At 43.5% G+C, this 14,450-nt stretch overlaps 1 protein-coding gene across 1 annotated transcript; it reads left to right on the forward strand.

The window, feature by feature from the left end:
- The first annotated feature begins 3,794 nt into the window (after positions 1–3,794).
- Positions 3,795–14,411, forward strand: Ndufab1 (NADH:ubiquinone oxidoreductase subunit AB1). The gene is made up of 5 exons (XM_005351131.2): positions 3,795–3,995; positions 8,528–8,650; positions 11,320–11,407; positions 13,194–13,293; positions 14,278–14,411. Exons 1-4 carry the CDS (start codon positions 3,828–3,830, stop codon positions 13,283–13,285), a joined length of 471 nt encoding a protein of 156 aa, XP_005351188.1. The 5' UTR covers positions 3,795–3,827; the 3' UTR covers positions 13,286–13,293; positions 14,278–14,411.
- The last annotated feature ends 39 nt before the right edge of the window (positions 14,412–14,450 follow it).

Genomic DNA, 14,450 nt, shown 5'->3' on the forward strand with positions numbered 1-14,450 from the left:
TGCTAAGCCTGCCCACTTTTTCAAGCTTTAGGTAAAAAAAAAAAAAAAAAACCATAAAAGTATAACCCTTCTTTTCCCTCTGCCTTTTTCAGGTACTGGCCAAAAGCCTAAGCATGATTTCCTTGACCCTCTGGGTTATCTCACCATTTCTCTGAAGAGCCATCCTTTCTCCTTCAGTTGGCCTGATGACCTCCCTGTGTAACTCAAGAGGCACACCTTTCTTCCTCCTTGTGCCACCCCGCTGCTCCCAGCAGCTGTCTGGTTTCTAGCTTAAACTAGTGACATGGCCCTTGGGCCTAAATAGAAAACTACATGTTTATTGCTGTGCAAAGGGAAATATTTAATTGAAGGTGGTTGTTAAATCATCTGGATTTCAATCCTAGATAACATTAACAGAAACTAGGAGTTGAGTGAAGAGCTGGGGGAGAAGGAAACAGCAAGGCCATGTGTTCCTGTGCTTACATCACATGGCCCAAGTCCTCTTCTCCACAAACCATCCCACTCTTTATAGGAAATGTCCGGATCTTCGGATGATGGCAGTTAGGGTCTTCCCAATACTCAGACTAAGCAAAAGAAGAAAGAAAAGTTTGATTTATCTTGATTATAGAATTTTTTGAAGTCTCATAATCTTTAAACAAGAGACTAATGAATAGACCTCGCAGATACCCAGTCTACATTAACCATGTGCTGAATAAATTCCGCAATTATTATACTAGCTACTAAACTAGGGGGGGAAGGCCTCCTGGGAAGGTAGTCTGGGTATAGCTTGAGATGAATGTTTACCCACGTGATTGGTCCTTAGGAAACACTGCTTTAACTAATAGCACAGACTAAGGAGGGTTCTTGGAACCCATAGGGCAGGTATTGCTTCAGGCTCGAGGGACTATCGTGACCTCAGCTTTGCCAGTTAAAACGAGTTCTTATCTACACAGTTAAAATAAGTACAGCCAAGATGTAAAATAGTGCAGCAGTCAGGAGAGCAAAGGCAGATACTCATTAAACAAAGATACTGGGTGAAGAGTCCAAGAATAAGAAAATAAAAATGTAAATTCCAAAAATAATGTAGAAATAAATATAAATTTATAAGTCTAGGAGAATGAGAACAGACTATCAGCAGCTTTCTCAGCAGATCAAGGATCATTCATTCACAGTGAGCTATTTTCTTAGATGCTTGGGAAGCTTAGGTCATTTCACAACTAGATGTTTCATTTACAAGGCCAGAGCTTCTCCCTGCAAACTGAGAGTAGTGTCCTGGTCATCCTTGATAAACGACAGACGTGAACTGAGTTAACCTTTAGGATACAGAGATACATGACCTCTGGGCTAGGCACTGTCTCTGTTACGGAAAACTGGGACTCCAGTATACACTGCCTGGAGGTACCAGGAGACAGTGGACAAATACAAACAATGGTTTAATTGATGAGCTCTGATAATGGAGGTTGTAAAGTAAGGCAGTCTGTATCTGAGCTTTACCTTTAGATAGTGTGAAAAGCTTTCCGCTTTCTTCTAAGTTCTCAGCCTAAGAACCAGTTGATCCTAATTTATTAACCTTCTAGTATTACTAACAGTCCCTTTTCTGACTAATTGCTAAAGACATCTGTTTTCTTACAATTAGTGATTTTCGCTGTAATCGCCTCTGGAACATATTTCATGATGGCTGCCTAGTTACCCTTTGACATTAAAACTCTCTCTCCTCTCTAGGGTCTCTGCTGACTAACCCAAGGGTCAGGGCAAGGTTGTAAAAATTCCTTTGCCCAGACCTAGTGCTTGGTGCCTTACTATAAAAGGTGGGTTCAAAAACTAGTCGGGACCACAGCCTAACATACACCATCTCTGGCTGTGGTCTCAGCTAGCTGATAAGCTTCTGTGCCCCCGTGGTGTTTTATTTTTATTTTTTATTTTTAAGTTTGCTTCTGGTTTTCCTAGGATCTGGTTTCTGGAATAAAGTTTGCTTCTGGTTTATTAGACTTGGTTGTGTTCTCATCTTTGTGTGACGCCCCCCCTGGATCCCCAACACTGGGGAATTTTATTCAGTGAGCTCTATATATCCACACGGGTTGGCCCATGTTTTTGTTTTTTTATAACATAATTTTTTTATTGAATCTTAAGGTATTTCACATGATGTACCCCAATCCCCCATTTCCCAGTGTTTCCATATTCACCCTCCACTCTTGTAGCCTCCCTCCAGAAGTAAATAAAACAAATAAATAAAATTAGAAAAAACAAAACAAAAACATCTTGTCGGCCCTGCTCCTCTACCAACTGCAGCGTTCTGGTGCACGTGCCATTCTGCTCCTCCATCCCTCCCGCATCTCCATCATATAGTCATTTGTCATGGTGACATTGGAAATTGCGGTGTGTCACATAGTATACTCTCCTCCAAGCAGCTTTACTTAAGAATGTTCATTGCCGTGAGTCATTAGGCTGCTTCAAGGCCTCTGGCTTCAGATACAAAGTCAATACTGGGCCCTCAGAGACTCAGATATCCTCCTGTTGCCCTGGATCAGGATCCCGCAGCTCCTAAAAGGGGAAGTGCTGGAGTGTGGATGGCCCATTCTTAATCATACTCTCATCCCTACAAACACTTCTGAGCATGCTCAGCTTAATTTTTTTTTGTTTGTTTTTCGAGACAGGGCTTCTCTGTGGTTTTGGAGCCTGTCCTGGAACTAGCTCTTGTAGACCAGGCTGGTCTCGAACTCACAGAGATACGCCAGCCTCTGCCTCCCAAGTGCTGGGATTAAAGGCGTGCGCCACCACCGCCCGGCCTCAGCTTAATTAATTTAAGAAGATAGTAGGTACATTTTTAGGTCAGGGGGTATGTGTTTATGAGATTAAAGGGGGGGGGGAGGGATGAACAGGAATGCCTCCAGGCATGCTCAGCTTACACCAGAAAGCCTTCGCTGAAAATAAAGGACACTTTGAAAGTGCATAAATTTAGGAGTTTGCCCCTTGGGTGTTTGCCTTACTTAGTAGAACTGGTGTGTGGACGCTAAAGTTGCCACTTGTTCGTTTTGTTGGTTATATTGCTTACAGATTGTCCAGTTGTACCTTTTGCTGTACTGCAGACTTAACCCGGAGTTGTACATTACCAAAATTTAAAATATGGATTGTTATACTTCCACATTTATCAGTCTTCAGATTACATAAGCAAGCACATAGGCTTTTGGGGGTTGTTTGTGTATGTGTGTTTTGGGTTGTTTATTTAGTTAGAGACGGTACCTTGCTATGTAGTCTAGATTACCATCATCTGCCTCAGCCTCTGGAGCTGAGATCATAGATGTAGCAACCACAGCTGGCTACTGTTAGTCTTAAATCCATTCTGTTTCACACTCATATTTTGTACTGAGTTTTCATTCAAACAAAAAATCTTAATGCTATGGGAGAATCGTGAGAATCGTGTCGTATTTTATTTTTTGAGACAGGGTCTTAATATGTAGCTCTGACTGGCTTGGAACTTGTAGTGTAGACCAGGCTGGCCTCGAATTCACAGAGACCCTCCTGCCTCCAGAGTGCTAACTTTAAAGACGTTTGCCACAATTCCAGAATCAAAGGCTGACATTCTTAAAACAATATATTTCAGAACTCTGAGAAAATAAATAAGTTCCTTTTTTGACAGTAACTGTTTAAGAGCAGATGGCATTTGTGCAGTTGGCACCAAGGTAGCTCTCGTCCTTCAAACGGAGGTGGGCGCAGCGCCTCCAGGAGCCGCCAGGGGTCGGCAGCGCCCGCGGAGTCCTCAAGCGCCGCTCTATGCGTCGCCAGCGTACGGAGCTAACAGAGGCTTGGGCGGGAGACCGCGACGCAGTGCATTCTGGGTTGGCGCAGCCATGGCGGCTCGTGTCCTTTCCGTCTGTGTCCGCCGCCTGCCCGCGGCCTTCGCGCCGCTGCCCCGGCTTCCCACACTGGCCTTGGCCCGGCCACTCAGCATCACTGTCTGCCCTGAGGGAACCCGGAGGAGGTTCGGGACTCTGCAGACCGCCCTGGCCCTCACGCAGGTGACTCGCGGTGACTTTGCCGGGGCTGCTCAGGGGTCAGGGCCCGGGCCGTCCGGGTTGGGGGAGGGGCCCAGGCCGGCTGCACAGCGGCTGCAGGGATGATTCGGGGTACACTGCTAGCCCTGCTGCCCGACGAGTTTTGGTTGACCCTTGTCGCGAGGGCGAGTGTCTTATGATTAGAGCACAGCACTTTGACCAAGTCTCGACCGAACAGAATTGGGCACCAGATCTCATCCTTGCAGAGTGGCAGTGAAGTTCAGTTGAGAGAGGTCAAGTAGAGCACCTCCTGCAGTCCCCGTTGTTGTGGTGATGGTATACTGTGGTCACTTCCTAGGGAAGGTTAAAGACAGCGTGCACAAGGGGAAACCACTCGCCTGCACAGAGTATTGCCTTCCTAGAGTTCTGTCGTAATTTTTCCCTTGTGACACCTTGTCTGTGAGCCTTCTGGAAGTAGAGATAGGAAACAAGTGTGAGGCTGAAACTTGGGCGTCACTTCCAACCCTGGATGCCCAACAATAGATTTAGCCCTCTTCCCGCACCCCTTCTGACTTATTCCTATGGGATCAGGCCCTGGCATGGCTTCACGTTCCCCGTGTGCATCCCAGATTAGGAACTGCTTACTGTAGGATAGACTGGGCCAAGGTGGAAAACCCTCTTCAGACTCATGAGCTTCCTATGGTCGTGGTTTCGGTTACACCTGCATCCTACAGGAATAAGAATCTACATCCAGGGGGCTGGAGAGCTGCCTCAGAGGTTAAGAGCATTGCCTGCTCTTCCAAAGGTCCTGAGTTCAATTCCCAGCAACCACATGGTGGCTCACAACCATCTGTAATGAGGTCTGGTGCCCTCTTCTGGCCTGCAGGCATACACACAGACAGAATATTGTATACATAATAAATAAATAATTAAAAAAAATCTACATCCAGTGTTGAGATTCGCTGACAGTGTACCAAAAGCTTGTCATATAAGGTGTTAGGGCAGTAAAGTTGCCTGTGTGTTTGGGTCTAGAGACTAATTCCAATTAGTCTCCCTGTTCTTACAGCATTGCTTCGCAGTCATAGGTGTGCACACAGATCCTCGGGGTTATAATAGAAGACTGATTTGTTTTCCTGGGCTTTGCATATGTGGCCCTGAGATCATGTTTACAACAGGCAGTGCTCTCTCTGCTGGGTTTATACTGACAGTAGGGGAACTGCTTTATGCTTACAAAATGGTTTTGAGTTAGCTCATTGATACATGAAGAGAGACAGTTGTTTACAGGGCATTTTAAGGTTTGTTATTGGAATATGAATGTTCTCTGCACAAATCAGAGGAAGCAAACAGTAAGCAATATTTGTTGAAGCAGTAAGAAACCTTTTCACTGAATCACCCACTTGGCTTGGAAGTTTCTGGCTAGACAGAAGATGGAGAGGGAGAAGAGTAAGGAAGAGATTTGTAGAGGCGCGTGTTTGTTTCAGACAGCTGCATTTGAGGTGTCTCAGTCCTGAGGTTTGAAGTGGGCAAGTGACAGAGATGGCCTTTAAAGCTTTTTCCATAAACAAAGAAGGGCAGAGGGGAACAAGATGGATTCTAATAGAAACTCTTCAGTATCAGGCTAACTCAGCGTCACTGCAGATAGAGCCACCCTTGATGCTTGGAGATCATTTATGTCACATGTCTGAGTCTGGGGGAAGAACACCCCCAAGACAACTGTTGACTGCGGGGGAGGTGCTTTCCGAACAGTAGACATCTGGCAGAAGGAAGCAATTTAGACCCTCCAAGAGAGCATGCAGGGGCCCTGGGGTAGGGTACTTAACCATCCTGCCTCAGTTTTTTTTTTTTTAAAGGTGTGTAAAGTGCTTAGAGTAGTACCATGGTCTGATTTAGTGAGGCAAATCAGTCCTGGCCTGTAATCTCAGCTCCTTTGTAGGCAGCAATAAAATAACATGTTTAAGGCCTGTCTGGGTAAAAGTAAGTTCAAAGCTACCCAGAGTAACTTAATTAAGCCCCACTTCAAAACCAAGGCTGGCGGTATAATGGTGGAGCCCCTGCCTGACATAGATGAAATGGGCCCCATTCCAGTACCAAAATAAGTAAATAACATTTTTTTTTTTCGGAGACAGGGTTTCTCTGAAGCTTTGGTGCCTGTCCCTGAACTAGCTCTTGTAGACCAGGCTGGCCTCGAACTCTCAGAGATCCGCCTGCCTCTGCTTCCCGAGTGCTGGGATTAAAGGTGTGCGCCACCACCGCCTGGCTCATAAATAACAAATTTTTAAAATGACTTAGGAAAGGAATAAATGGGATATGTATTTTAGGCTACACCACAGCTGAGGGCCACACTGCCAGGCTGCTGTAGCGTTGCTAGATAGATGCCAAGCAGTGTCCAGTGCTTTCATATCATCTTACCTTGCCACAGTATTATGAATGAGGTGGTGCTGCTGTTTATCCATATTTAACAGCTAAAGAAACTGAGGCATATACAGGTTATATAACTGGATGGGGACAAACAGCTAGTAAGAGCTATACCCTGATGCTAATTAACAGCAGAGTCTGTTTCCTAATCTGATCTGGTTTCTGAGGCTCACCTCTCAGCTCACTACATTTTACTGCCTTGTACTGAGCTCACTGTGACCATCTATTTTAGACTGGCATGTAGCCTCAAGACAGAACTCTTAGTTCAATCTCTTGGTACTTACCTGGCCCTAAAAGAACTTGCCAATGATGCCTGGTGAGCTGCTGACACCTAGTGACCACATGAGTAACTGCATACGTGCAGACTCTTCCCAGTCACTCTTTTCCCATGGCATGGTGACATGCTGGGCACAGTTCTCCATCTCCACTTCATACCAGTCGTTGATACTTTTTGTTTTTTGTCTTTGAGATTTAAGGCTGGCCTTGGAACTGTGTTGGTGAGGGTGTGTTGCTCTTATCAGCCTCCCAAGTACGAGGATTGCAAGCCCGAACCACCATGTCTTCTAAAATCTGCTCAGATTTTTTTTCCTTCCAAACGGAACACTAAACACGAGGCCTAACTCATACTAGGCAAGCCCTCAACCAATGAACTACAACCCCAGTCCCTTACTAGTTTCTAATCTCTTTTCTATACCTTCTTGATATGCATACAGGACTTGATAGGTCCTCTTACCTCAGAAGGTCATTCTCATTATTATCATATTTCTTCTCCCTCTTTATTCTTTTCTGCTTTATTTTGTGACCTCTTCAAATCACTGTGATGAGTAGATCTAATGATATGTCCCTAATCAAAGGGCTCTGACACACAGTACAAAGGCAACAATGGATTTAGGCGTGAAAAAAAGGTGCTTTGCCATAGTCTTCAGAGATCCTCTAGAATCTCTCTTCAGTTAATGTCTTTAGTTTGCTGCAAATTAAGTCTATCTTGATAAAGCGGTATATACTGGCTCAGTTTTATTTTGAAGTAGGTTCTTGCTCTATAGTCCAGGCAAGCCTGGGCTCTGGATATCAACCTCAACCTCTCAAGTGTTAGGGTTACAAACATTTGACACCACAGCAGCTCTTAGGTCATTTTTCATGGGTTTTTTTTTTTTTCATAGACATACTCAGGGATTTTTTTTTTTCATAGACATACTCAGGGACCTGAGTGCCTTGCCAGCAAACAAACCCAGTTCTCCTTCATACATTTGTTTAGTTAGTGTGAATTTACATGAGAAGGTCAGGGGATAACTTGAGGGTCCATGTTTTCTCTTCCCACCATGTAGATTCTAAGGATTGAACTTAGATTATCAAGCTTGGTGGCTAGTGCCTTTAGCCTCTGATCCATATTGCTGTCTTTCGTCCTCCCCCTTCAATATTCAAGATTGAACCCAGGATTTCACACACTAAGCAAATTGCTCTGCTATTAGCTATATTACATCCCTGCCCCCTCTTTATTTTGAAACAGGTTCTCACGAAATTGCCTAGATTGGCCTTGATCTTGATCCTCCTGCCTCACTTCCCACGTATCTGGGATTAAAAGCCTAGCTACAAAATCATTTTCTGTGGAAAAGCCTTAGCAACAAATTAAGAACTTAATAAAAAGGGCTAGAGAGATGACTCAGAGGTTAGGAGCACTGCCCTTTTATGTTAGTGACAGTCTTACTGAACAAGATGGTGTCCAAAGTCAGAGGAACAAGTCCTGATTTTGAGGACAAGTGACACCCATTTTGATGCTAGAGCTGCTGAGTTGACCCACATCTATGACTCAGTATATAGCAATGGCCACATTGGAGAATGAGATGGTACGGATTTGTAGAGGCCAGAAGCTTTGTGAAAGTGCTTGGCGTGCATATTGAGGTGGCTCAGCAGGTAAAGACACCTGCCACCAAACTTGGTGACCTCAGCTCAATCCCTAGGACCCAGAAGAAGGAGAGAATTGACCCCCACAGCTTGTTCTCTGACCTCCAATCAGGTGCCATGGCATCCTGCTCCCAAGTAAAAAATTTACGTCTAAGTTTTTAAAAAGATACCTGTAGACATTTGCACTATGTAAAGACACTTGGAACTGAATGACACTCTCCTTCCCGTCTTTGTTCTAGGTGCCTGGAAGGGTCACACACTTGTGCCGCCAGTACAGTGACGCACCCCCTTTGACGTTAGAAGGAATTAAGGACCGAGTGCTGTATGTCTTGAAACTCTATGACAAGATTGACCCAGAAAAGGTAACTGGTTTAGATTTCCTTTCAAAATTTACTAATTTCTCTTTTGCTTTGTTTTTGTGTGTTTGTGTATGTACTTATGCACCTTGTATATGCATGCCATGCCTCCCTTGAGGAAGTCACAGGACAATTTGCAGCAGTTAGTCCTTTCCTTCCACCATGCCCTACCAGAGATTGAGCTCAGAGGTCATCAGGATCGGTAGCAAGCATCTTCACCTGCTGAGCCATCTCGCCAGCCCATATTTTTTTCCTTTAGCATATTTAATCACATAGTATAAAATTCAAAGGGTACAAACAAACATTCAATTAAAAGTCCTCCCAGCAGGGCTGGAGAGATGGCTCAGCGATTAATAGCACTAGCTGCTCTTCCATAGGACCCGGGCTCAATTCCCAGCACCCATATGGCTGCTCATAACTGTAACTCCAGTTCCAGGGTACCCAACACCTTCATACAGACATTCTTGCAGGCAGATATACCAATGCACATAAATAGTAAAATAAAAAACCTTCCCAGCTTCCAGGCAACCAGTTCTTCTACTAGGAGATTGGCATTGTTCCTGTATAGATATAGCTTCTGGTTTATCTTTCCAGAGAGAAATAATCGTTATTTCAGGTAGCACAGGCACATTATATAGCATAAATATTTGTCTTAGTTACATTTCTATTGCTGTGATAAAACATGACCAAGGCAACTTACAGAAGGAAGGGTTTATTTAGGTTATAGTTCAATCATGGCAGAGAAAATGCAGTAGGCAGGTAAGCATGGCACTGGAGAAGTATCTGAGAGTTTACATCTTGAACCACAAACAGGAAGTAGAGAGTACACCTGGGATGGAGGAGGCTTTCAATGCCTTAAAGCCTGCCTCTGGGACACAACTCCTCCAACAAGGCTATACCTCCTAATGCTTTCCAAATAGTCACCAACTAGGAACCAAATATTCACATGCCTAAGACTTATGGGGACTTCTCATTCAAACCACTCTTCTGAAAACACAAGTGGTCTGGGAGTGTAGTTCAGGGAGAAACATATTCACCCCATGACAGGGCCTAATCACAATCCTCAGTACAAGAAAAGCCTGCAAAAAAACCACAGGTGGCCCATATACCAGAATTACATTCTTTCTGCTTCTTGAGTCTTTTATTTTCTTGAGACAGGGTTTCTCTGTAGCTTTGGAGCCTGGCCTGGAACTAGCTCTTGTAGACCAGGCTGGCCTCACACTCACAGAGATCCGCCTGCCTCTGCCTCCTGAGTGCTGGGGTTAAAGGCATGCACCACCACTGCCTGGCAGCCATTTGCTTTTTTGTTTTAAAAAACAGGGTCTCGCTGTGTAGCCCAGGCTGGCCCTAAAGTCACATTCTCCCTCCTCCTGAATGCTGGGAATATAGAGGTACTACCACATGAGGTTTGCTTCTTTTTTAATTTAACTCTTAGAATTTTTTTATGGTGGTTTGAAACAGTTTTTTTTTTTTCCTTTAGTAACTGAATCTGTTGTGTAGTTTAACATAGTTTTTAAAAAGATTTTTAAAAAAGATTTGTGTGGGGCTGAAAAGATGGCTCAGTGGTTAAGGGCATTGCCTGCTCTTCCAAAGGTCCTGAGTTCAATTCCCGGCAGCCACGTGGTGGCTCACAACCATCTGTGGTGAGGTCTGGTGCCCTCTTCTGGCCTGCAGGCATACGCGCATACATAATAAGTAAATAAATAAATATTAAAAAAAAAAAGATTTGTGTGTATGTCCGTTTACCTGCCTATGTGTGAACTGAGGGCAGAAGAGGTCATCAGGTTCTCTCATCTATTTTGAAGCAAAGTATCTCTGAACCTGGTGCTTCCACTTTCTCAGCTAGGCTGGAAACCACCAAATCCAGTGTGTCTGCCCATTCGAGCTGTGGGTACAGGCATATACTAGACACACAGCTTGTTAGATGGGTACTGGGATCCGAACTTTGGTCCTCAGGATTGTATAGGGAATTCTTTTAATTGCTGAACCATCTTAGGCCCTTAACATGGATTTTGAAGAATATTTCCTGGTGATCTTAAAAGCCAAATTATAAGCAAGTGAATACAGTATTCTGTCATCTGCCAGGTATCTACAATTTATAATAAATCTTAGGATTTTTAGTTGTTGAGTGTGCATGTGTTACTGGGGATGGAACCGTGGGCCTCATGCACACTAGGCAAATGTTCTATACTGAGCTACAGCCCTATAATAGCTTGGTTTGTTTGTTTTTTCCCCACTCTGTAGTGCTGACTGTAATAGAACTTGCTGTGTAGACCAGGCTGTCCTCAAACTCAGAGATCTTTCAGTGTCTGCCTCCTGAGTGCTAGGATAGTAGCCTATAATTAGGCTTAGAGGAGAAGGGTTTTTGTTAGTAAAATATCAAGAAAACAAATTCTCTCAGATGTCCTTTAGAATAGTTATCAAAGATCCTAATAAAATATGTAGCATGAAATCTTTTATTTAAATTTCTTTCTAAACTTAACCACCTTAAAGTAAAATTGAACAGGTTAACAAAATATACTGTGTCCATGGCAGCATATGTTAAATACACCATGTTATTTAAAGGCTTGTGTTTCTTTGCAAATCTTCAATATGATGATAAAGTACCACTCTGTTGTCTTGGGAAGCAGACACTTTCATGGATTCAATTTTGTTTGATTATTTCTTTCTTGCAGCTCTCAGTAAATTCTCATTTTATGAAGGACCTGGGCTTAGACAGTTTGGACCAAGTGGAGATTATTATGGCCATGGAAGACGAATTTGGTAACAAATATATGCTTTGGATCTGTATGCTAGGAGTCCTCATTTTGTTGTTTTTAAGAAAAGGTCTCTGTCTCTGCAGCCCAGGCTATATCCCAGTTGACTCTTTGGTGGTTTAGTTTAAACTGAAGAAAATGCTGGAGTCTGGACTAGATTCAGATATTAGTAGATACAATAACAGCAATACTTGCCGGGCTTCTTACTGTCAGGTGAAGTAATGTTAGGGACAGTGCAGGCCTGGCAGAATGTAGACTAGCATTAAGGGCTGGCTGGTCCGAAAGGGCTTGGGAACGTGAGACCTTCAGCTAAACAGCAGTAATAAGCGGTGCTAAGGACACACAGGTGAGGTCTGGGTCTTCTGTGATTGTTTGCCATGCCTGCTCCAAGTTGTTTTTATTAAGATCTGTTTGCTGTGCAAACAAGACTTTATAAAATCCCTTGGCTCCTTTTTGGGTAGCTGTTTAGGAAGCAAAGGATATGTGTGCCACCTAATAGGGCAGGCCATAGTTAACGCTCCTCATAGATGATATAAGCGAGTGCTATGCTGTTGCTACTTAAAAACATTTTGGTTTTTGGTCTGGACTGAGTTCAGACATATTGGAGCCTGACAAGCAATGGCACCTCTCAGAATCTTCCTACACTGTGAAGTGAGTGTGCCGGATAGGAGTCTCAAGATGGGGACTGCTGAGAGAGCACATATAACATGCTCAATCCAGTATCTGAGCCAAAGTAAACCCTACTGAAATTATCACAACCCTACTGTAACAAGGAACAAAGAAGTACATGCTGCAGCATGAATAACCCCGGAGGATAAAATACAAAGCAGCTCATCACATGCTGCACACTTGCTTCATGGCATGAAGTTTCAAGAGGAAAACAGTTGGGGACAGAGTATATTTAAGGCCACCAAGTGTTGGGATGATGGGGAGTGGGCTACTAATGACACAGGGGTTTTTTTTGTTTGGTTTTTTAGGGGTGATAATGTTCTAGGGCAGTGGTTCTCAACCTTCCTAATGTGAGCCTTTAATACAGTTTCTCATATTGTGGTGACCACCACCATAAAATTATTTTGTTGCTACTTTATAACTGTAATTTTGCTACTGTTGTGAATCATACTGTAAATATCTGATATGTGACTGTGACTCCAAAGGAGACCCACAGGTTAAGAGCCACTGTTCTAGGGGACTTTGATTAATTGGATTCTTTTTTTTTTTTTAAAGATTTTGTTTATTTATTATGTATTCAGTATTCTATCTGAATGTATGCCTGCAGGACAGAAGAGGGCACCAGATCCCATTACAGATGGTTGTGAGCCACCATGTGGTTGCTGGGAATTGAACTCAGGACCTTTGGAAGAGCAGCCAGTGCTCTCCAGCCCCCAACTGGATTAATTCTTAGGGGATTAAATAATAGCAGTGGTTATACAACCTTGTGAGCACACTGAACTACCGACTTGTATATTTAAAAGGAGAAATTTTCTATTGTTTCTAAAAAAAACTTAAGACCAACATGATGTACTTATTTTCTAAAACTTACCTAGTTCAAAAACGAAATGGGATTCAAGATTGCTGGAGATGTTGAACACAGCTGTAGGTATTAAGAAAGGATCAAATGTAAGCCAAGTCTGGTGGCACAAACTTGTAATCACAGCTACTTGAAATTTCAAGCTCAGCCTGAATTACTGAGACTCTAACCTAAAATTAAAGGGGGAGGGGAATCATATGCTTTTAGTTCTAAAGGGTTCGCTTTTTCCATATTCACATACTGTTACCATTTTTTCCCATTTTAGGATTTGAAATTCCTGATATAGATGCAGAGAAGTTAATGTGTCCACAAGAAATTGTAGATTACATTGCAGATAAGAAGGATGTATATGAATAAAGTTTCAGGTAAATAACCTGACATTAAACCACATTCTCTCATAGGATTAAACAAGACTCACAGAAGTTGGAAGTATTGATAGACTGTCATTAGTTAGAGAACACAGACCCTTTATGGTTATCTGCCATCCAAGCCCTAACCCTTGCTGTAATCTTTAAGAGAGGCTTGGGAGCATCATTCCTGGACAGGATTCAGCTCTCTTTTGGTTTTTTTTTTTTTTTTTTTTTTTTTGTTTTTCGAGACAGGGTTTCTCTGTGGCTTTGGAGCCTGTCCTGGCACTAGCTCTGTAGACCAGGCTGGTCTCGAACTCACAGAGATCCGCCTGCCTCTGCCTCCCGAGTGCTGGGCTTAAAGGCGTGCGCCACCATCGCCCGGCTCTCTTTTGGTTTTTTAAGACAGGGTTTCTCTGTAGCTTTGGCGTCTGTCCTGGAACTAGCTCTTGTAGGCCAGGCTGGCCACAAACTCACAGAGATCCACCTGTCTCCCGAGTGCTGGGATTAAAGGCGTGTGCTGCCACCACCTGGCTCAGCCTTCTAAAAAGCAGTCTTACACAAATACTGCATGTCACTACCCAGAAATGAACCTCCGTCCGTTACCGTTCCAGCACAGCCTTACCTGCTCCAAGAAGCAGAGATGGCCTAGGATTGCTCCCAAACTAGAAGGGTGGGCTTCAGAGACAGAGACCCAAATTGGCTGTAATACCCCTTATGCAAGTGAGTCTGGTGATCTTGGACAAGTTGCTGAACTATGAATTTAGTCCCATGTAAAGTGGCAGTAAAGACTGACCCTATTAGGGCTTTGTGAAGGTCAAACTGGGTCATAGATGGGCATCATTGTCTGGTATAAGCCTTAGTTGACAGTCGCTGTTGTTTCAGCTCTACTGTTTTGTGCTTAGAATATTTAGTTTCAATGCACTGGGCACCTTAAAGGTGGTACTTAAGAGTCGGTGACTACACACTAAAAAGAAACCCAACTTATCTTGTCATTGCCAGAGCCTTCTTCCTCATCCGGAGGACTCCGAGAATGCCTGATTGCATCATGGCTGACTGACAGCGGTTCTGTTGGACTTGTATTTAAATTGTCTGAGTGTTTTACCCTTTAAAAATAAATCTATTATAAAACTAACATTTTTCTCAGTCTTCAGTTTCCTTTTTCTTTTTCGAGA

Source organism: Microtus ochrogaster, chromosome 8 (assembly GCF_000317375.1).
Source record: "Microtus ochrogaster isolate Prairie Vole_2 chromosome 8, MicOch1.0, whole genome shotgun sequence".
Classification (NCBI taxonomy): Eukaryota; Metazoa; Chordata; class Mammalia; order Rodentia; family Cricetidae; genus Microtus; species Microtus ochrogaster.

What these genes read in the sequence shown, in the direction of transcription:
- Ndufab1 (XM_005351131.2), top strand. Translation starts at nt 3,828, where the DNA reads ATGGCGGCTCGTGTCCTTTCCGTCTGTGTCCGCCGCCTGCCCGCGGCC. An exon ending in CCGCCCTGGCCCTCACGCAG is followed by an intron (nt 3,996 to 8,527) that starts GTGACTCGCGGT and finishes TCTTTGTTCTAG; the next exon opens with GTGCCTGGAAGGGTCACACA. An exon ending in GGCCATGGAAGACGAATTTG is followed by an intron (nt 11,408 to 13,193) that starts GTAACAAATATA and finishes TTCCCATTTTAG; the next exon opens with GATTTGAAATTCCTGATATA.